Source organism: Triplophysa dalaica, chromosome 9, assembly GCF_015846415.1.
Source record: "Triplophysa dalaica isolate WHDGS20190420 chromosome 9, ASM1584641v1, whole genome shotgun sequence".
NCBI lineage: Eukaryota > Metazoa > Chordata > Actinopteri > Cypriniformes > Nemacheilidae > Triplophysa > Triplophysa dalaica.
Genome location: NC_079550.1, coordinates 20,384,829 through 20,408,675, shown reverse-complemented (window position 1 = coordinate 20,408,675; position 23,847 = coordinate 20,384,829). Strand labels below are relative to the sequence as shown.

Sequence of the window (23,847 nt, the reverse complement as noted above, 5' to 3'; positions counted from 1 at the left end):
TTCGCAGGCCTGCCGTGATGTTGACGGAGATTGATAGGATTATTTGTAGAGTGCTTGAAACGCTACGGATGCAGCGACTGCATTCACACCGTTGCTAATCAGATGAACCGCTGGAACTCGTGCCTGTTTGGGTGGGCGGTTGTTGGATGTGTTGAGGGAGAACTTGTCAGCTAGGAATGGAGAATGTGCAGCTGACGTCACGCCCTATGTTGCAGTGGCGCCACCATCTTGCGAGGATCATACTTTACTTCTATTATTGTTTTGATGAGAACCATTACTTGTTTTGTTTGATAAAGGGAAAAGTTGAAAGTGAAAGAACAAGGGGATTTTCCTGAACGACTCTTCGTAGTTTTTAACACAGCAAAAAAGTACCGTAGTTATTTTTCCTTATCAAGTAGGAAAAACATAACACTGCATTGAACGCATTAGCAGTCATCCTCCCAAGATGGCGCAACATTCAACACACCGTGCAGTAGCTTTACATTCTCTATTGAACTTTTTTGCCATTTGTATTCTTACACCGGACACGACGCAACGCAACACAACACATGGCTTGTTCTAATGGCATCGCATTGCATCAAGTGCGGACAAAGTGTTCAATAATAAGGGGTTGTAATGCGTTCTGTTGCCTTTTGTTGCGTTGGGTTGCATCGTGCCGTGCCGAATCTGGTGTTGACCCGATTTGGGTGAGGTTGGGACCAAATGCATGTATAATCACTACATCCAAGCAGATTCTATAAGATCTTTTGTTAAAAATGATGAACAAAAAACTTTATATAAGTGCATAAAAATCCATCTTGATAACTTTCTGTAGTGTTTTCCAATTCATAATTGTAAGCTTAACATTTATTATTTAAGCTGCTGGTATGATTTTGCAGGAAAATGTCAGGTTGACAATTTCACAAATTTACAACACATGTAAAAAAAAGTATATAAAGTAACTTGGAGTTATATGTTTCAAACATATATTGAATTAAAAAAATTATGATAAATACATTGATTAATTTAATTAATTAATTGATTTGTTGCATTTTTATTTGTATTGTTTTTGTGCCCAACTATTAACCTGCAGCCCATTTCTGTGTGGTTTGGGTGGTCTGTTTGAACCCCTTAGCGTTCCTAAGATCTCTTTTACTTCCAAGACTTATTATATTTATTCTGTTGAATATCATCTACATTCATTTTACTCCCCTATATAATTCAGTCTCATTTGTTTCTATTCATATTTCTCCTAAGACATGTTGAAATATCTGATGCCTTTGATATCGTAATGGAAGTAACTTTGCGTAACTGTGAATTACATTAAGTCCAAATGAATGAACAGTCTCTGAGAAATAAAACTGTCCGCAGGGCCAACACTAACAACCTCAACAGCGCTATAGATATTCAGATGGCCACAACTTTATTTAATATCTTGATGCCAGACGGTCCGTTGCTTCTAAGATCTCTTAAAGCACCCTTTAATTTCCCCAGCCGTCTCGTTCTGTCCTTCCCCGTCTGTAGATCTTCGCAGAAGGAAAACCTCTGCCGCAGTCTCTCATTATGATTCTTGGTTTCCTGCCCAGCGTGTGCGAGGAGAGACTAGACCATCCCTCCCATGATACTTTCCAATAATACTGGAGCTATCAGACCGACTGTGGTCCGACTGGAGCCCTGAACATGTTCACTTATGAGCTAGCGTGTTTGCTAGCGTGTTTGCTAAATCAAGCAATATTACTATTGATATATTTAGTCTAGATTTAAACAAACCCAAGGGTGAAGTATCAAACAACAGGTATGATATCTTAAACCCTGTTTGTTTATGAGAGATTTCTCTAGTAGAATATTATAAAGAAACATTGGTTACTTGGGTCGGTAGCAACCATCTTGAAACACACGAGAACAACTTAAAATACTTTAGTATGGTGGCAGATACATCTCAATAGAGAAACAAAATGTTTTCTTTAAAGAATGTAAAAGTCTAGTTGTATAATGTGAACTGGGCTCCAGAGTCCCAGATTTTCCTAAATCTACACTTGAGATTGAGCATTAAATGTTTTTTCTCATGAAAACAGCTTGGTGATGATTCCTGCTTAATTTAGGGCAATGCTTTCATGTTTTATTTATTTATAGATATTTTTATTTAGATGTAAGTTAATAGATATTGTATGGTTTGAGGAAAATTTTCATTGCAAATCTTTCAAGGGATAATTCACCCAAAACAGACAATTCTATCATCATTTACTCAACCTCTTGTCATTTTGAACCTATTTGACTTTCTTTCTTCTGTAGAACAGAAAAGATGATATATCGAAGAAAGTTGGTAACCGAACAGCGCCGGCACCCATTTTCTTCTATTGTATGGACACGAAACCAATGCAAGTGAATGCGTGCCGGTTACAAACATTCTTCAAAATATCTTCTTTTTTGTACCTATTTTGTTAATAGTATTGACTCTATATGTTTATAACATTGTGGAGAGTCTTTTGAAAGGTTTCTGGGTCTTATTCGCAGTAGAAATATCTGAGACACATGACGTTAGGGAAACTTTTAACGTACTCTCCATTTAATCATTTTGCTGTCAAGAAATATTAAAGACACTTTATTACAGCTGGTCTTTCAGTGTATTAAGCAGTGTTGGCGTGTCATTGATGTGTTCACTCCGTGTGCAATTTTTAAGAGAAAATGTGCTATCTTCAGCCTCTCTACGAAGCAGCTGTTTAATACTGGCGTCCTTCCACAGACTCATTTAACATAATCTTTGGTAATTTGCAGTCTGGATTCAACATTGGCCACAAATGAATAAGTGTAGAGAGGGAAGGAGATATGTCGGCTTACTTGACATGTGTGAGTTAATGAAACTCTTTGTATAAATGACAGCCCTTAAGCAGGAGTAAAAATGAAGAATCGCTATCAGAATAACTTTGGGTAAGAGGGCACAGATGACCACAGTAACTCAGAAGGAACTTCAGATGTATATGTGACCCTGGATCACAAAACCAGTCTTAAGTAGCACGGGAACATTTTGGGAAAAAGACAAAAATAGATGGTATGGGGCAAAATTATCTATTTTTCTTTTATGCCAAAAATCATAAGGATATTAAGTAATTCATGTTCCATGAAGATACTTTGTTAATTTCCTACCTTAAATATATAAAAACTTTATTTTTGAGAGTGGATGGCCTGCCACAGTCCCCCTGATAAATAACTTTTTTTTTACTTCTTTTTTTGCCAAACATTCACATCTCCATTTACATACCCTTAAAATAATATATATATATATATATATATATATATATCTGTCATTAATATATTTTCCTTACAGAGGAAACACTAATTCAATAGATAATAACCCTGAAGAGATTTGTAAGATTAAAAACGTGTGACATAGTTTAATGTTACGCTAGTTTATCATAGTCTCTTTTATCTCTCTTAGTTATGTATCCATGTATATTACAATGTTTTTGCAAAAAATCCATCTTCATTTGCAAGCAAGCCGTGATTTTTTCCATTACATAAACCAGTTTCAGTCTCTGATCCAATGAACCAAACTTGGGAATTCTTCTTTTTTCCAATGCACTGTTATCATTTTTTTCAGCTCTGATTAACAACTTCAAGGCAATTTCTCAATATTTAGATTTTTTGCACTCTCAGATTCCAGAGTTTTAAATGGTTTTATCTCGGCCAGATATTGTCCTATTCTAAAAATGTATTTAGCTTTCAGATTATGTAAAAATCTCAATTTCTAAAAATTGACCCATAAGACTGGATTTGTTGTCCAGGGTCACATTTAACAAACTGATGATTAACCCGACAATTAGCCTTGATTTTTTTTTAAAGCCAATAAGCTGAACGAATTCTTATTTTTGCTAGTATGTGGCTTGGTTTTATCAGTGAGTCTTCATCACCTAGAACTCAAATCAAATGGCGGCAGAAATGAAGAAAGCCGGTTGCGTTTTCTCTGTTTTGTGCATGAAAATGACCGGACAGCCGGGGATTTGGGCCGTTTGGGGAACATCCTCCTAATGTGCCCACACAGAAGTGCCGGGCAGTCACATACGGTTTGGTTTAATTAGTCATCAGGGGAGGCAGAACACGATTGGATTGTGTGGATCAGGGCCATTTGATTCAGAGGGAGCACCAGGTTTGTTCCTGTGTTCTAGAGGGCAGCTGGGCACACCACCTGTTAACAGAAAGTGCAGAATAATCTAGAAGTACACCATAACCTCGGATCAGTAAAGTATAAATCATTTGATATATATCGCTTTATTGTTTTCTTAATTCTTGTAAATCGCTTTGGATAAAAGCGTATGCTAATTGCCGAAATCTAAGTGTAATGTAAATGTCATTTATATTTACATGCTGTTTCTCCTAACGCATGCAGCGTGGCACATGCGGTTCTATAATTGCTTTACACAAAGCCAGATTTTCTATGTTTAAATCGTATTTTCAATATTGCATTTTAAGCATATCTGTGATCTGGTTTTAGTAGCTATCGACAGGCAGAGATACGGTGAAATCTGCTTATTAGGTGTTATGATTTTAAATAAGGTAAGAAGATGATGTGTAAAAGGACAAAAAAAGAGATAGTTTGACCAAAAGGCATGTAACCACTAGGGCTGTCACAATATCAGATTTATTTTACTATACAATTTTCTGTCCAAAAGAATTGACAATAATGATATTATCGCGATAACTAGAGACGTTTCTGTGAAATTGATTAATCTTTAATATTGTTTATCTCGTTTTTATATGGTGAATGAATTACATTTAAAAACAACTGTAGGGAGACAGAAAGAGGGCTTGCGATGTCATTGTGATTGTTAATGCAAAACTTTTTAAAAAGGTTGTGGATAGTTTAAGAAATCACAATACTTGTGGTTGAACACGATATCGATAATCATGTTTTTTGATAACACTGTTATTGACAATACCTGTATATTGTAGCACCTCTAGTTTACATCAATAACTAAAAACTATATTAGGTCCACACTCATTTTCTTCTAACGTTTTAAAGGGATACTTCACCCAAAATGAAAATTCTGTCATCATTTACTCGCCTTCGAGTTGTTCCAAATCTGTATACGTTTCTAAACACAGAGAAAGATATTTGGAAGAATGCTTATAACCAGACAGATTTTGCCCCTCCCGTTGACTCCCATAGTAGGAAAAAATACTTTATAATTTTTTTGTTCCGTTGAACACAAAAGAAAACATTTTGTAGAATGTCAGCGAACAGTTCTGGGGCACTTTTGTCTACCGTTGTATGTTTTCCTACTATGGGAGTCAATGGGGGGCAAAATCTGTCTGGTTATTCTTCCAAATATCTTTCTCTGTCTTCATCAGAACAAAGACATTTATACACATTTGGTGTGTAGATGATGAGAGATTTTTCATTTTTGGGTGAAGTATCCCTTTAACGGGCCGTTCAGACAGAATGTGTTTTTTGCTGTTAGATGTGCTTTCAGTTGGCAGGAAGCATTTTGCGCGCTGCTTAAAGTTTTCATCGCCTGTGAATGGGTCGGAACGTTATGGTGTCAATACACAAGCAGACAGTGTCATTGATTCTTGATGTTTGCATGCTTGCTGTTGCATGTTTGTGACTTTGGATTTCTACAATAAGTGTTTCTGTTGACTTTTCTATTTCTTGAACATGAAGGTAGCTTACACAAGCTAGTATATCCAACGATTTCCTGTTGGAGACGAACATGCGAGACTGTGAACTTACTAAACAGCGTGTTTGTTTAAAAAGTGTCTTCTCAGCACCAACATACTAATGTCAAATCTTTGAACTAAATACACCACAGACGCGCACGTATTTGACACAACTCATTACATTGACATTAAGCACTCCTAAAATCCATTCTAAACTATGTTACTATAAAGGCTTATTGTGAAACGTAAGTGTCGTTTGCATTAGCATGCATGCTTAAATGTGTTCACCGAATGCTAGCCTCAGGGTGAACGAAAGGACAGGGAGTGGTCACACATCCCTGAGCTCTAAATGCTCTCCAGTGAATCCCTTTTGTTTTGCCTGCGTGCCTTTTATCCCCGCAAACCGTGCCAATCTTGATTCACGGTCATGATGGGCCGCTTCCCAGTCATCTGGCCGATTCTGACCCCCTTTATATTAAACAGGCCCCTTCACCTCCCCTCGTCCCAAATTAGCCTCCTGTCAGTGCCCAACAATGGAAGTGGGCATGGCCCAAGCTGATTTATCCCACACTTCGCCACAATGGGGGCATCGGCCCCACCCCTGCCCGTTCCTCCTTTCTAAACCCACTGTAGACGATGGGCTGTCAGTCCATCTTCCAGAAAAGCGACAGGCGCTGATTAGGGAATTAGTTTAGTCAATGACTTTATATTGAGCTAAAGAGGGGGGTTGGCAGTGACTTTGCGTTTGAAGGTGGGTAGTCCTGGTGCCCATGTGCTCCATAGGGCTGTCTGTTGAAAGGGGAACGCATTGTCACTTCTTAGTCGAATGCATAGACTCCCAGGACCTGGAGAAGTGAGGAACATTACAGTCTCTTTGCGGAGACGGAAAAAAGCCATTTACCTGCTTTGACAAAGATTTGGATTATTTGAACAATGGATAACATTTAAAACCTTAGAACGTTTATATATAAGGTTTTGCGACTTGAGTAACACGTTTTGGGAGATTTTTCAGACTCAACAATGCCGTTTGAAATTTGCGGATGGAGATGCATGAAACACCACTGTCTATGGAGTCTGTTACTGCTCATATGCTGGTATCAGGGTTACTGGGGTGTTACTATGTTACCGACGGCACAGCATTCTTTGCTTGGGGTCTCAGTACCTGTGTTGCTTTCAACAGACTCGGACACTCAGGAGGGAGGTAGCAATAGGGCCACAGAAGCCCCGACGGCAGAACATGGCGACGACAACTCGCCAGGCTACACAGGTACTGTTTCTTGATTCTTATAACTAAAAGTACGGCTGTGCTTACCGTAGAAGAACTTGAAGAAAGCCTTTTCTTTCTTTTTTTCTTTTTAAGCCTTTTTGTTTCTTTCTATTAATGACAAGATGCTGACAATATGTTTTTGAACATGAACAGTGTTGAAGTTATTCAATTGGAGATTAATCAAATCTTTAGTTTTAAGTTATTTTATTACTTGGGTGAGTTTTAAGATAGTTTTTTGGCTGATATCACGGTGGGTTTTGTATATAATCATAAATGTAATTTCCAGTCCAATTATTTTAAAGAGTTTTTAAATGTGTCTCTGGTGGATTTCTATGAATGGCTTTACATAACCTTCACTTCAGTCTGCCGATGCTGAGTGAAGTACTCTCACCTATAAACAGTTAATTTTCTTCGCCAAGTGTTACATCGCCCAGGTTGATTTGTGGAAATTGGAAAACCTCTTTGTGTTATTTTCAGAGATAGCTTTAGAACATTCTTATGCTCGTGTCATAAAGGAGGAGAGTGAGCCAGAACCTCAATTTCCAGATTAAATGCACTGCGATGAGATGAGCACGTCGGGGAGAGAAGATCCTTGACCCTTTTTGCTTAAGTGGAAATAGAGTTCACCTTCCAGGGGCCCTGAGGCCGGAGCAGAGAATCTCCTGCAGCGTGTGTGGTGTTATTCTTAGAGAAAGTTCACTAACATTCTGACCTTCATTGGGGAAACAAGTCGATAAATGAAAAGCTGGATTTCACGACGTGGGTGATCCAATGGAAGATGAGAATTGCTGGTGCAGAGCGTAGAGAATGATAATACTAGAGTCTCGAGAGAGCACTCCATTTCTGAATCTCGCAAGGACAAAGATACAGTAGAGAGGAGATTTACTGCTGCCAGATAAATACTATAGACTGATAAATACTATAGATACTATCACTGGTAGAAAGATACTATAGACCGACGGATAATATAAGCTGATTGATACTATCACTGATAGGCAGATAGAAACACTGATAGATAGATACTATACGCTGATAGATACTATATAATATAGATGATAGATACTACTGATAGATAGTATAGACTGATAAATATAATCAATACTATCAATGGTAGATAGTTACTATAGACTGACAGATACAGATACTATAGACTAACAGATACTATAGACTGGCAGATACTATAGGCTGATTGATACTATCACTGATAAGGAGATACAAACACTGATAGATAGTATACACCGATAGATACTATATAATACTATAGACTGATAAATATAATCAATTATATCAATGGTAGATAGACTAGACTGACAGAGACTATAGATGCTATAGACCGACAGATAAAATAGGCTGATTGATACTATCACTGATAGGCAGATACAAACACTGATAGATAGACACTATACTACTTATAGATACTTCTGATATATACTATAGACTGATAAATATAATCAATACAATCAATGGTAGATAGATAATATAGACTGACAGATACTATAGATACTATATACTGACAGGTCCAATAGATACTATAGACCGACAGATAATAGACTGATTGATAGAATCACTGATCGGTAGCTACAAACACTGATAGATACTTTACACTGATAGATACTATATAATATAGACTGAAGATACTATGGTTGATAAATATAATCAATAGTATCAATGGTAGATAGATACTAGACTGACATATACTATAGAAACTATAGACTGACAGAAAATATAGGCTGATTGATACTATCACTGATAGGCAGATACAAACACGGATAGATACTATACACTGATAGATACTATATAATATAGATGAAAGATACTACTGATAGATAGTATAGACTGATAAATATGATCAATACTATGACTGGTAGATATATACTCTAGACTGAGAAATACTATAGATACTATAGACTGATTGATACTATCACAGATAGATAGATAGATAGATACACTGATAGATAGATACACTGATAGATAGATACACTGATAGATAGATACACTGATAGATAGATACACTGATAGATAGATACACTGATAGATAGATACACTGATAGATAGATACACTGATAGATAGATACACTGATAGATAGATACACTGATAGATAGATACACTGATAGATAGATACACTGATAGATAGATAGATACACTGATAGATAGATAGATACACTGATAGATAGATACACTGATAGATAGATACACTGATAGATAGATACACTGATAGATAGATAGATACACTGATAGATAGATAGATAGATATAGATAGATAGATAGAAACACTGATAGATAGATAGAAACACTGATAGATAGATAGATACACTGATAGATAGATAGATAGATATAGATAGATAGATAGAAACACTGATAGATAGATAGAAACACTGATAGATAGATAGATAGAAACACTGATAGATAGATAGATAGAAACACTGATAGATAGATACTATAGACTGATAGGTACTATAGATTGATTGATTGATTTGATTCTTTATCTTCATTAATATAGTGTGTGTAGACTGTAGATTTTACTGTATTTTTTGTCTAAAGTCACCTGGTCTCTTGGACGTAAACTTCTTCAGAACAGAGATGTTAGAGAAATTTAACTGAAGGTCAATGGTGGCATTTCCCTGATATAATTCTGTGCCCTTTGTCCTTTTTGAAGATTGAATTAAAATAGAACCACAATTCTATATTACGTTGGCTGATATTACTTCATGTGTTTTCTTCACCTTCCATGTTTATAGTTTATATGAAGCACTGGAGCACTTAAGCATACGCACTCTGAGGTGCTCGAAACGCTGCGTTAAACATTGGTGTCTGGTATATCCAAATGCACCTGGTTGTCTGGGTGTGACAGGCTGAGACACCCTCATTACAGAGGCCTGATCCTGACCTTGAACACACCACCATGATTACTGTGACTGCCTCCTTAATGCCTCGTATTATTACTGCCCGTGGGACGTGCGAATGCAAATCGTCCTCACATTCAGGGTTAAATTTTTCCACCTCACGTGGAACTCGATCACTCTTACAATCGGGCTTATCCACAAAGCGTATTCCCACAAAGCACTCGCTTCTCCCCAGGGCGGAAAACATGGTCAGTGCGGGTCCTGCCTTTAGGACCGATCCCACTTGAGATGTAATTACCTCTGCTGCGGTCGTCCAGAGGGGTTCTCTTCTGAGAGGATGTGGTGGGTGCTCCTTATATTCGCATCTAGTCTCTTATCATCACAAATCCCTGGCTTAACTCGCCCGTGTCGTAGGAAATGGGGCCATCAGGCCAAACTCTCAATGCTGAAGCAGGCTAATTCTGTCAAGTGCTGTAGTGAATGAAGAGCGACGACTTGTTGGTGCGAAAACGGAGATAAGAAGCTGGTGGTACTGGGGTTTTCAGTATTCTGCGACACGTCTGTTAGGCACGGGATAGGAAATTCGAATTTGTTTATTATTGCCGCTGAGATTAGTACGGGTGAAGGAATACAAAAGATTTGTCGCTGCCAAGTGCTAACTAAGCATCATTTGGTGTGAAAAGTCAAATAGCCAAAGCGGAGACTTTAAAGCTGTATTTTTTTTTAAGGTTGGCTGCTCAGGGGAGAGAGGATGAAAGGGAGAGTCGGACGCCCCCCTTTTTTTGGAGTCAGGGGGTCCATATGGTGCCCTCATGACTGTCAAATGAGTTTGGATCTGATTGACAGATCTGCAAACGTGTGTGAAATCCTAACCAGCAAATTTGTAAATGCTGATGTGCAGCTCAGACAAATATTGATGCACGTCCAACTGATGTCGTATTTAAAAACTAGTTTTACGAAAAGCTCAAAAATAAAATGTGTTTTGACTTCATATATTCACTCATGTGGTACAAATGCGTCAGCGGTTTTGTGCCCATACAATGGAAGTCGACAGGGTCCAATGTTGTTAGGTTAACAGCATTTTTCTGATTATCTTCTTTTGTGTCCTGCAGATGAAAGAAAGTTAAACAGGTTTGTAGTGACACGAGGGAGAAATAAATATGACACATTTTTAATTTTTGGGGTTGAACCATCCCTTTAAGAGTAGTTGACTTTTACATTGCACTTGTTACGTTTTAAACGTTATTTTGCATATTTATAACAAATATTGCGCTGCTTTTATAACCTTATATTGAAGGGGTAGTTCACTCTAAAATAAAACATCTTATAAATAATTTACTCACAAAAGACTGCATTTATTTATTTATTAGATATTAATTATTAGAATGACCTTGCTTGGTCTATAAACAGCATGTGCTGTGTTTTACCTTTCTGTGTTTTTCAGTTTTTCTTATTTGCTCCTGTAAAGCTGCTTTGGAACAATGCACATTGTGAAAACCGCTATATAAATAAATTAAATTGAACAAAAGAAGATATTTTGAAGAACATAAGTAGCAAACAACATTGGCCCCCGTTGACTTCCATTGTATATACACAAACCCCCAAATATCTTTTTTGTGTTGAAAATGTAAAACTTTTGCTACATTTTTCTATTTACTATAGAACCAAAAGATTTAATGTAGACAAAAAGTTGTATTTCACAATGATATAAGTTTTGGACAGGTTATGCACCAGAAGCACTTTCCAAACTTGCTTTCCAAACAAGGGGGTGGCTGAAGAATTTTCAACAATGCCAGTTGCCTCGGGCACAGTCGTTGTAACGCATCCAAACACACAGTCACACCGTTTTAAATTCACATGTATATCTCCCACATGCTGTTTCGTCACGGAGGAGTGAATGTGTTCAACCTTCGTTGTCTGGACTCTGTTCGCCAGGGCACGAGAGAACATCCAGGGTGAAAGTTCTCATTGAATGTCATAAATCTGCTTGGCACCTGCTCCCCTGCACTGCCGTGGCGCGCGTTGTGAGGTCAAAGGCATCACATGCGGCGTACATCATATTTATAGTGCTCGATGCGGCGACCTGCGTGTTTTGGCAGCTGATGGCAGCGGGGAGATAGAAAGAACCGCGCAGTGTTTCTGTCAGCAGAAGGACACGCTTTTTAAAGGGAGAGAGAGAGGTTGAACGCTGGAGCATGTGGGAGGAAAAATGGAAACTTCTTTTATCATAGCTGTAGTTGATCTGTCTCACATGTGGTCTCCTAAAGACCCGGGTCATAGAGCGTGTCAAACATGATATAAATCCAGCCGTGTTCTTTAGGAAAGTGATGCAGATGAATCTGCTAGTGTTAACACATGGAAAGCTTCTCTCAGACTGAGAAGCGCTCTGTAGTTCTTGCAGATTGATTTGGTAAATTGAATCAAAATGAAGTGCAGGGGAGCAGGTTCGGCGATTTGTTTTCAGTAAATTTGCTTCAGCTGGCTCATTTCACCCAGCCGAAAGCCACATTAAAAGAAGTCTGTCAGTATGAATATCATTACTCTTTTCGAAACTCCATTTACCGGGCCTGCGTTGAATTCCAAGTAAAAAATTGAACAGCGATTTGGTTTTCTTGTGTCTTGCCACTTTTAAATTGAAACTCGATGGAGAAAGTAAGTGAATGGACAGCAACAAACGTAATAATGATAGATGTACAGCATTGAGGGATGCCTTTGTAGTCAGGCATGAACGTAACCGGCGACCATGTTTTTTTTACATTTATTTGGTTTTGTAAGTTTGTAGCTAATTCCACGGGGAAATGTTTTTTTATTCAGACACACAAAATACTCTTGCACACGCCTACATATAGGAATATCCATTTATCTTTGCTGTTGTGTAGTTACGTATAAACCTCCCAGGGTTTATTCTCACTCCGCTGTTGGCTTGCGTTAATAATTCAGCAGGACTGCTGGTGAGGGTCTTGTCCAACAGCTTGCGAGGCACTGATTGGTTGAATCCCCCATTGTGAATGCGGGGAAGGCACACGGAGGCCAAAGACAAAGGCACTCCTTGGCTCAGTTTCTCTTAGACAGCTTCCCCTTTCATTTAAGCCTCTTCGACCAGTAAACCAATTAAACCAATTAAGCATGTAAACAATGCATCTTGTTCTTGCCGGTCTGCACGGATAGAGAGAGCGGGGGGACATGCTGCTTTCTGACAAGGCTAGTTAGAGATTGGGACAAAAAGGTCCAAAAGTCGTGTGAAAACATTGTGTTTTTAATGTGTTTGGATCCCGTGGGCTTGTTATTTCTGGTGCAATTGTGAATGGCATTGTTTGAATTAGATGACTTAGACTGTAGAGTAGTCAGGAGGTTCTTTACCAAGCACAAATAATGTTTTCTTTTACAATTTAATTCAGATGTTTTAGGTTTACATATAAAGCCTAAGGCCATGAACACACTTGACGTCTTTTTTGACGAGAAAAGTTGACAAGAGCGCTTTTTTGGTAAAAAGTTTGTGCAAGAAGGCAGCTCAGCACACAGGATTTATGTACATATACAGCTTTCCTGTAGCTTAGTGGGAAGAGCATTGCGTCAACAACGCAAGGTTGTGGGTTCGATCCCAGGGGATTGCACATACCGAAGTATAAATGTATAGGTTAATGCAATGTAAGTCACATTTGGGTAAAAGCGTCTGCCAAATGTAGTAATGTTAATGTAAATGTAAATATACAGTAGGCATAGTAACGAAAGTCTATTTGTATTATAAACAGAGACCGTCTTGCAAAAACCAATCACATATTTTAAAACTGCAGTACTAATTTCTCACTAGAAATGTAATCGAAAGTTATTAAAGGTGAAAAAGAAACTTTAATTCATATAAATAAATGTTCAAAGCAGCGCCTCGGCCAGCATTTTATTTTTTAAATCTCCAATCACCTTCCTCGAATGTTGTTATGTTAAAGACAGGTCTCGCTACTCGCTTGTCATTGGTCAGCTGCTTGACGTAGGGCGTTTTCTTAAGAAAAGTGGAACTTTTTTCGACTTAAAAGGGCGCTCGGAGCTGCAGAAAAAGCAGTGGCGTTTGAAAAAGCGCTCCTGACCTTTTTGGAAAACGCGGCTTAATCCATAGGATTATAATGTGAAACAAAGGCCGGCAGCTTCAAAAAAGAAGTAGAGTGTGAACACGGCCTAAGGGATACCAGAGATGGGTCAGATTAGATTTTCGTTTTTATTTTGTTTTAGCGGTGGTGCTTGAATAGGGATGAATTTAGAGATGGCGCTTCTAAGAAAGTGTTTTTCTTACATGTACTGTGCTAAACTCATTGAGAATGTGTACGTGTAAATTCATCCCCTTTCGCAACAGCCATCAAGCACTGCTTTATATCATAATCACTTTGAGGAATAAATTCAAGACAATTTCAGTGAGTTTTTTCATTTCCAACTGTGAGCAATGGTTCAGTGTTTGTCTGTACACAGACTTGCATTCATCTGTCACAACATGTACCATATGATATAGACAGCTCAAGAGAATGACTACAAAATATTTTTAAATGAGACGATCAACAAATACAATAACAGGCAAAATTGTAGTCAATGTATGCTTTACTACCGGAAAGCTTCACGTCTTTTGCATTTCCTTTAATATTAGAATAAATCTCATATTCACCAATTCAATTTAGTTTGCTGTTTTGCCAAATAATTTTGTCCAATATACCTATAAAGTTAAGTGTTCTTAGCATTTTATACCTCATATTTTCATGATTTAACCGAAACTGAGGGGGCATTAAAAGTAAATATTATACAAATATACACCCCACCAGGTATCACTTTTGGCCACTACTGTGTATGTGTAAAAATGCTTTGTATTGCATTGTAATAGCAATTTTCGTGCACTCATGCAACTTCACAAGCCCTGCTGAGATCCGGCTATTCTAACACCTCAACCTCCAAAAAATATCTGGCTGTTAAAGAGAATTCAGCCCGTACAGGCGGACAGAAACCCAGCAGCATGTTTACTCTTTTACCAAGCTTTTGTGTCATCCATTTGCAGAAAATGTAAAGCTCTGGCGTTCCTTCCCGTTTACCTCATTTCGCCTTTTTGTAGAGTCAGCCGTGGTGGGCTACTGCATGCAGGGCCTCTCCGAATGGCAAAACAGAAACAGATTTGTTCAGCTGAACTGATTTGTTCAGCTCAGCCCCCACCACCCACCTCCATGTCTGAAGCACAACACAGAGTTGGTAATGAATGAGGAGAATGTCCTCTTTATGCCGCATTCATCCACAATTCTACACTTTTCTTCTCGGTTGGATGTATTTTTTACATTATATTGTTTGTCAAAGGTATGTTTAGAAATGATCACGTCTGTATCTCATCTCTTAAAGCAATGACAGGACACACTTTTCTCAGCATTTCTCATGCTGAACTCTCTATGGTGCTTGAACTTTTTTGGCTGATGTTTTTAATGTTAGTCTGGGGTTGAACAGCATCCTATTGGAGCCCAGATGGTCCTCCCCGAGAGACATTCTTTCCCAGTGACAACACTTGCGCCCAAGATGTCCCGGGTGATCAGTGGAACCTAGCGTGGTTGTTTCTTGGGCTGACAAGTCGTTGAAGTTTTCTGCTTGGAGGGATCCCGAAAAATGACAGGGTAGCACTTATAAACTCATAGCGTATCCCATTCGATATGGACCTGTGTCAGAGAGGCTCAGTGACTCATACACATACAGAGTTTGCTTCTTCTTAAAAGATATGAAACCATTTGCATGGATTGTACCAGATGAAGTCCTGATTTATTTGACATTGAATGCTTTTGATAATCCGAGCTGAGATTTTCTTTATTAATTAATTTATTAGTTTATTAACTAAGTTAGTTGCTTTCTGATGATAATTAAAAAAATCCATCTTTTGTACACCCACGCATATATGTAGCTGTATATATCCCACATTCATAATGAACATTTGTAGAAAATTAAAACGGGACAAACTGGTAAAAAAACTGAAAAGATGAGCAATGTTTGCCGATCTTGAATACTGCAAAGATACGTTCATATTCATGTTTAATCCACACGATATTAATGTGTATATATAATACATATATATAATGTATTTCCGCATATATATATATATATATATATATATATATATATATATATATATATATATATACATGTGTATGTGAGAAATGTTCATTAAAGACTAAACTGGAGTGATCTCTTTTTTCCCCCGCAGCTGTGTTCGCAGTTTTGAAATAAATCAAAATGTCTAAACATTAATCACTTATTTTTGCTTGCCGAAACCTGTTTAAATCCTAAATTCAATGTTTATGTACTGAAAACGGTCCCGATTACCTTTAAAACGTCTCATGAAACCATTAATGGAAAATCTGCACCAAAAAAGGCCTTTTAAAATCTCCACTCATAGTATTCCCACAATGCACCACCCCACCCCCTATTGAGATAAAACTGTGACATTTTCCTCTTTCATGTTTAGAGAGAAAGCTTTTTTCTCTCTATAGGAAGAATTGTTCTTGGAGAATGTTTTGTTTTTAGCCTGTGCTGTTTTGTTAGGTGATGCCGCCTGAATGGGGGCGTATAACAGTCTTAGTCAGGAGGAAGAGAATGTCTCCCTCACTCGCCCCCATGCCGATACGGTCCGGGGTTGATGAGTGGGGTCCGTCCACACAGAAAGAGACGCCTCAGCATGAAGTCTGGAGGGGTCCCCCGTTCTCTCTTAATCACAAGAAAAGAGAGAACATCCACAAAACTTGCTTTGAATATCAAACAGAGGATCAAGTTTATTATGTGTGAGATAGTGGAACAGAAAAAAGGGAGGGGTCCTTATTGCCCCATCGTCTATGGTATCTCTGTTTGTGAATGGCTCATTTAAAGTTCCATCATGTGGCGAGATAAGAAGTCGCCAGTTACAGTTTTGTTGTTTTTTAAAGTGGAGGTTTTTGGGACTACTTATGTCAGTTATTTTGTATAAAGCGAAAGTGTTTTTAAATGAAACTGGTGTTATAAAAAATATTTACGTATTGGACTTTTTGTTGCGAATAACAATCTTGGAATCAGTTGGATCACACCTGAAGAACCAAAGATGATCATTGCAGTACAAAGTGGATTATTCTGAGATTTACCATAATGTTGGAAGATTATCCTCAACCCGATTTTCTTTTATCCTGGGTTATATTGTAATTTGTGAAAGGCTTACCATGCGGCCTTTCTCTCTAGTCGTATCTGTTTTGGCTATGTTTGTCATGACGGGGAGTCCAGCATGGAGGTACTCCAGGAGTTCCTCGTCGTGGGCGCCTGTGCCAGCTAGGAACCCACCACAAGAGCATGCCACAGCGTCATCCCAACAGCAAAGAGCAGAAATGCAAGCAGGTCTTCCAGAGTAAGTTCGAACTGAATCCTGACCGCCTGTGTTTAACATGAGGAACAGATTAGCACTGAATTACGCCTGGGGTTTTATGTGTTTCTACACAGATTGAAATGTGCTGTGTATTACCGTCTTAAGGTTGTTCCATGCTGCTCAAAAATGTCGAGCTCTTTCATATTCGTTTAGCGCCCGAATGGAAAATCAACATTTTAGGAACTGTAGTGAGAAATGAGCGCTAACGTTTTTCCAGTTTTCTGAGTTTTGGAAACATTAAACAGGAGGTCTGATTTAAAGTGCATATGTGAGGAGGAATATGAGATGTTTTGGCTGTGTTTATTGGGCTGTGTCTTTCTGTATTAAAGTTCTGTGTTTCTGGAGGACAGGTGAAGGGTGGATATTTGGCTCAGATGTTGGAAGCACTCTCTTGTCTCTTCACCATAAAACTGCCACAGGCAAGACTTGTATATCAAGCTGTTTGTCGCAGATCTGGACCAGTGAAGGTCAAGAACTTCGGTGACTGGATAAGAGAGAGAACAAAGTCACAAATCAAAATCCTGATGTATATCGAGTTTTGTTAGACCTAAAAAGTTTTGCTAGAGGGTCGTGTATGAGATGAGAACTAGTGCAGTCTGGATCCAAAATCTACTTATTTCCACTCGTACCAAAGGCAGGTAAATTGAGAAAATACACTGACAGTGAAGAATTAATTACGGGTAATAATACAGCATTTTGCTTTATTTAGTTAAATAGTAAATATATTGTACTAAAGCATGAATTATTCAGATTTTGTGTGTTTGTAGAAGACAGATATGAATTTACAGATACTGCATTTGAACATCCATGAGTGTATGGACCATAGTTGCTGTTTAATGTATATAAGAATATGATGTTTTGATGTATAATTTTGTGAGGTGTCAAATGCACTTTCTCTCTTTGTAAAAGTTATGGATTGGTATGACCCAGCCCACATGAAAACAATACTGTAGGATACCTCAGTTACTATAGTAAACTGGAGAATACTGCAATATCGTATAGTACTGTTGTATTAACTACAGTGAATTATAGTAAATACTATCGTTATATTATCTATGGCAAAACACTATCTGCGAAACAGCAAGTCGTCGTCTTAATGGATAAATGTAAATATACCTGCTGGAAAACTGACGGCTGCAGTGCAGTGATGACCAGCAGAGGGCGGTATTGGGTCATGTATTGAGCGCCTTTATTGTGGCGCTTAGCTGTCTGTATGCTAAATTACATCAATGTACAGACGCTGTTTAAAACGTCACGTCTTGAATAAAACAGAAAAAAGCAATAAACATGTTTAAATAGAGGCACACGAGTTCAACCAATGGCCTTTTGTAGATAAACATTGAGACAAACGAAGCAATTTGGATGAAGGAAACCTTGCATATATGCAAGTAAATAACATACTAAATCCACATAAAGGCGTCGCTTTTTAAAATAATTAAAAGCAGATTATGCTGTTTAACCGTGTCTTTATGAATATAAATTCATTACATTTTGATCAAACAGACGCTTGCCTTCAGGGAACCGTTTCTCTCACACTCGAAATCCGCTTCTCGCTCGCGCCGAAGAGGTTAATTCTGGATCACTCCATTGTTCAGCGTGTCGGAGGGGGAGTCTGGGACAAACCATTCGGTTTACTATTCAGGCTGTTTGAATGAAGTACCGTTGTTTCAAATCCCCTCTGCCCGAAGTGACGGGGATCACAATACACAGATCCAATTATTATTAAACGTCCGTAAAGACAAAAAGAAGAACAAATATATCAATTGGGGGGATTTTTGGAGCTACATTTGTGTTGGCAACACAACGTAGAAGTGGATGTGATCCGCATCTAATGGACTTAAAACATATTCTTCAGCATCGGCTCCTTCTCTTCCTATTGAAGTTTCAGAGTTCAAAATGACTTTCTCGGGTCGTTTTTGAACGATGTGACACTCGCCACTTTTTTACAATTGGGACATCTCCGACGGCCTTATTGCAGTGAGAACTTTTTGGGAAGAGCCTGTGCTCGTTTCTCTCCATTGGCTCTCCACGGCAGTTTTTGGGATGCGACCATCGGAGACGAGCTGACCGACACTGCGCTCGCAGAATTATTTCTTGGGTCAAACCCCGCAGCATTTATTTGAACATTTTAACGGCGTTTTCTTGGTCGATTTTGTGTGTGCCCCATATTTTAATTCAGCTCGACACATGGAGTGTCTGTTTGAGCACAAATAACCTGGATTACTGCGATATTAAAACTTTAACGAAATCGGGCCAGTTCAAGTGAAACCTGCGGGAACGCTCGAGCATCCTGGAAAGCCGAAGTGTATTAAATTGGGAGATTATGAAGGATCAAAAAATCTGATTTACTTTTTTATTCTGCGGATTACACGAACAGCGCAGGAAAACGCGACTTTTTGAACGATGACGGGGGGAGTTATTGGATTTGCGCTGTTTTTTGCCTTTGTACACATATGCACAGGTATGTATATTTATAACTATATTACACAGGTGTGTACATCTATATTACAAACAGCCTGACGCAAACTTTTAGTGCAGTTTTTTTAAAACGTGCGCTTGGGTCGTTTGAAGTGCGAAGCATGCTTGACATTTGCCGAACTCAGCGCAATGCAATACTTTTGTTAACTATGATAATGAGAAAAGTTGCACATTTTTTGTACCTTTTTATTAGGATTCTGTGTTTTGTACTGTCATTAATTCACCTGCTTCCTTTGTAAATCCTTTTTGACATCCTGATGAGGTTATCCCAACACCTATTTTTAATGTAATGTAATTTTCTGTCTTTTACTCTCCTTATGTACAGTACTTGCACATTTGTTAATGTAAACAATGATGTGCATTACAGTCAGTCTTGAAAAGCACATTAGAGAGTTGTATGTAGTTATGTACTGTATATGCATGCTTTTTCCTTCTCCATGACATTTTAGGGATACAGTGCAATGAAATGCTTTTTGTCTACTGTAGTTGCCCTTTAGCTTATACAAATGTTCATTATTATAAAAGAAACAAGAAGACAGGTTTTTCTTTATTTGGTCATTTTTACTGAAGTCAGCATTGGTTAGTGACTGCACTACTTTTAAGCAGATTGAATTTGTTCTTTTGAACGTGTGAGGAAATCTTTTACCATACCACGATTAACAAGGTATATTATGGATTGTTAATGGTTTTTTATGTTGTTGTGGTTGTGCTTAACCTGTTTGTCTAGTTCTTTGTGAAATTGCACTCTTTGTGATAAACGTTTGTTGTTCATACTAAGCATTTGGTCAAAGTTCACTTTGGTACTGATATAACTTGATGATTGTATTATTTGCATTGATGATTCATATCCGAGACTTTTGTTAAAGAGAGTCAGCCTTGTTCTGCTTCGTTTGGGTCAAGCCTTTCCGGTAGCTGTGATAAAACCATCCCATTGCTGTGATTAGATCATTACATTTGGAGATCCCTGTCCCTCCTTTAGTTTCCAGCCTCTGGCGGGCCCGGGTGGATCGGCGCTCGCCAGAGATTTTGACAGAAACCTTAAGCCGAATGTAATAGACCTGCATAATCCCGCTTGACGTTGACCCTGATCCTCTTTCTTCACAAATAACCGTCGAAAGCTTAGCTAAAACAAACTAGCACCTTTTTTTGCTAAACCTAAAGACATTATCGCAGATTTACTGCATTCCTTTCTCTTGTGGTTTTCAAACATGTCACCGTGGAAAACATATGGTGCCTGCTGCAAGTTTGCCACTTTAAGGAAACGACTTTGTTGTGTGGAAGCCATTGAGAGAGTTGTGATCTTGAGTGTGAATGGATCGGTTTGTAACGCTCCTTTAACTTGCTGATTTAAACACACAGTCTGGTATCAAAAGGTTGATATGACTTAAACCGTTCATTGCTTTCTTTTATTGCTGTTCTTTGCTTTGTAATTACTGTTGAGCCTAAAGTAATGGCGTTCAAGTTAAAGGGATAGTTCACCCAAAAATGAAAATGCTGTCATCATTTATTCACCCTTATGTAATTTCATACCAGTATGAACTACTTTGTTCTGATGAACACAGAGAAATATATTTGGAGGAATGTTTCATTTCTGGGACATCGTTGACTAACATAGTAGGAAAAATTCAACGGTAGTCAAATGTGCCCCAGAATTGATTGTTTTCCTACATTATTCAAAATACCTTATTTTGTGGTCAACAGAATAAAATAATACAATAGTTTCATCCCTAAGGTATTGGACGATGTCACAGAACTGAAAAGTGCTGACATTCTTCCAAATATCTTTCTCTGTGTTCATCAGAACAAAGACATTTATACAGCTTTGAAATGACATGAGGGTGAATAAATGATGACAGAATTTTCATTTTTGGGTGAACTATCCCTTAAAAACCTGGAAGAATATTATAGGCTTGTGTTTAGCGCTGAAGCGTGCAGTTTTTGTGTGTATGGTAAAATACCTTTAATTATCTCATTCGACATAAATTGTTGTTTTTTAACATTTATTTCAGCACAATGTGATGTTTTTTGTGAACCAAGATAGGTTTCTGAGGTCTGAGGATGACCCTTTTTTATTAAGTTTTATCTCATTTGGATTATGAAAAATGTGTATTATATAACAGAATGGGATCGAGTCGAATGAGAAGTTGAGAAAAATTGCTAAATAAACAATGGTGTGAATTTTGGGCAGGGTCCTGTGTGTTGGTAGATGGGTAGGTAGGGCACTGCTTGGGCAATCTGTTTGAGAATTTCCTTTACGTTTCATTTGCTGACATGCTCACCATTTAATACGTGAAACCTTCTCTATATAGTTATGTTGTGCGATGTTGTGTTTGTCAGTAATGGAGAGCCAAGCAAATAGCAGTCGAGAGAACGAGTGCAAGATTTATTTATGAAGACTGAATAAATTACACTTATGGTAAGAACATGTAGTTGTGACTACAGATGAAGTGATTGCTTGATTAATGTATTCATGAATAAGCAGCATGAATCTTGTCTATCAGCAGAAGGAGACGGCAGTATCAAGCTGTATTTCACCTTGCAAATGAATTCAGGAAAAGCATCCCCAGCGTTTTCGTTGCATTGAATTCCGATCCAGTCGCTCTGAGATTTAGCTGCACCCGCTGCTGAGAGGCGTCTTGGGTTGGAGGAAATAGTATAACGCCTTAACAAGCACCCACGGGGAGGGGGGTCAAAGGGTCGCGGTGTGGAACCTTAGGGATCATCTTCTTGGAGAGATGAAGAAATGCTGACTTCCTGGTTGCGCTCTCATATTATGCTAGGCACCATTAGACTGTGTCAGAGACACTGTTTCAGCACAGTCAGCAGTGACATTAAAGTCGAGGTCGCTCGTGATTTGACTCTTAACCACCAGAAGATGCTGTTGAAGGACGTGAAAGCAGTAGATTGAGTTAGGAACCTGATGTTTTGACAAGCAAGGACAAGCGTTTTTTCTACCTGTGACAATGAGGGATGGTGTTGTTTTAATCTCCGTCGGTTGCACAGCGAGGCCTGTGGGGACTTGCTGATTAGCTCACGGCTGTTGTGAAGTTTGGTAATGATAGTTAACGCAGAGCACATTGGTCATGTGGCCCTGATTCATGTCTCGCCACAGGAGCCCGTTTTATTACTGTACGTCAACTGTCCCCATTAGAAGCTCAGATGTCATCCGTCAGGAATTCACAAGTTTCTGCATGACCTCTGAAAATCACAGTTTAACCCAGAGATGCGATCCAGCTGATCTGTAGAGTTTGTACGGTTGTAAACAAAAGCTTGGGTTTGAGAAGAATTGGGGTTGTTGTATCTACTTTTAAAAGTGGGAAAAACTGTGTTTCCCATAGGATTTTGACAGACTTGTGGCGCTGGTAAAGTCACAAACTAATTTGAATATTCATGAACGTCATCATGTCGTGTAAGTGTTAAAACATTTTTTAGAAGAAAAAGTTGACAATAGGACTTTTTTAGTATAAATATGACGCTCCTAGCGTTTGGTTACAAAAAGCAGCCGAATGGCATGACTTTGCGCACGAAGGCAGCCCAGAGAAACATAGGCAGCGTAACGGAAGTCTATTTGAATTATAAACAGAGCGTCTTTGCAATAACTCATCACATATTTAAAAACTACAATACTAATTTCTCGATAGAAATGCATTCAAAAGTTGTTGAATGTGAAAATTAAACTTACATTTATACAAAACTGTCCTCCAACGGGCGTTTTTGGCCGCCATTTTATTTTTTCGAGCTTGAGGCTTCTCGACCAATCACGTTCCCTTTCGTGTTGGTATGGAAACTACAGGTCTCTGTCATTGGTTTGCTGTGAAAAGGAGCTTGACTTTTTTCAGAAAAGTTTAACTTTTTTCAACCTCAAAAGGCGCTCTGAGCAGCAGAAAAAGACGCCGGCGCTGGCGTTTTAAAAAACGCTCAGGATGTTTTTTGAAAACACGGTTTGCTGATGCCAAGTATACTTGGGCGGCCATAAATATACCTGGGCAAACCACCCAATTAAATGGGAAGTGCTGGAAAAACATAAAAATGCTGGGTTGTTTCAATTCATGGTTGGGTAAAATATGGAGACGTTGGACAAACACAATGGTTGGGTTTCAGTTAATTCATTTATTGACTGCCATAGTATTTATATTCCATGCTATGGCAGTACATTGGGGATGAGACCTGTTTGGTTACTGACATTCTTCCAAATATCTTCCTTCATGTTTAGCAGAACACAGACATTTAT

The 23,847-nt window shown here is 38.4% G+C and overlaps 1 protein-coding gene and 1 long non-coding RNA gene across 4 annotated transcripts in view; one reads left to right on the top strand and one right to left on the bottom strand.

The window, feature by feature from the left end:
* The window catches only part of robo1 (roundabout, axon guidance receptor, homolog 1 (Drosophila)), a 231,674-nt gene that overhangs the window by 80,991 nt on the left and 126,836 nt on the right, over positions 1-23,847 (top strand). The window contains exon 3 of the mRNA XM_056756264.1: positions 6,815-6,901. Within this exon, the coding sequence (XP_056612242.1) occupies positions 6,815-6,901 (87 nt within the window). The remainder of the gene's footprint in view (positions 1-6,814; positions 6,902-23,847) is intronic.
* On the bottom strand, positions 3,439-18,685 carry LOC130428335 (uncharacterized). 3 transcript variants are annotated; one of them, XR_008907442.1, is made up of 5 exons: positions 18,627-18,685; positions 18,255-18,396; positions 17,235-17,622; positions 16,938-17,146; positions 3,439-4,162 (listed from the first exon to the last, which is right to left on the bottom strand). It is a non-coding gene; the product is annotated as an uncharacterized LOC130428335 (long non-coding RNA). The 3 variants fall into 3 exon arrangements; XR_008907440.1 differs by having other exon boundaries at positions 18,255-18,685; XR_008907441.1 differs by lacking the exon at positions 3,439-4,162 and adding an exon at positions 16,260-16,456 and having other exon boundaries at positions 18,255-18,685.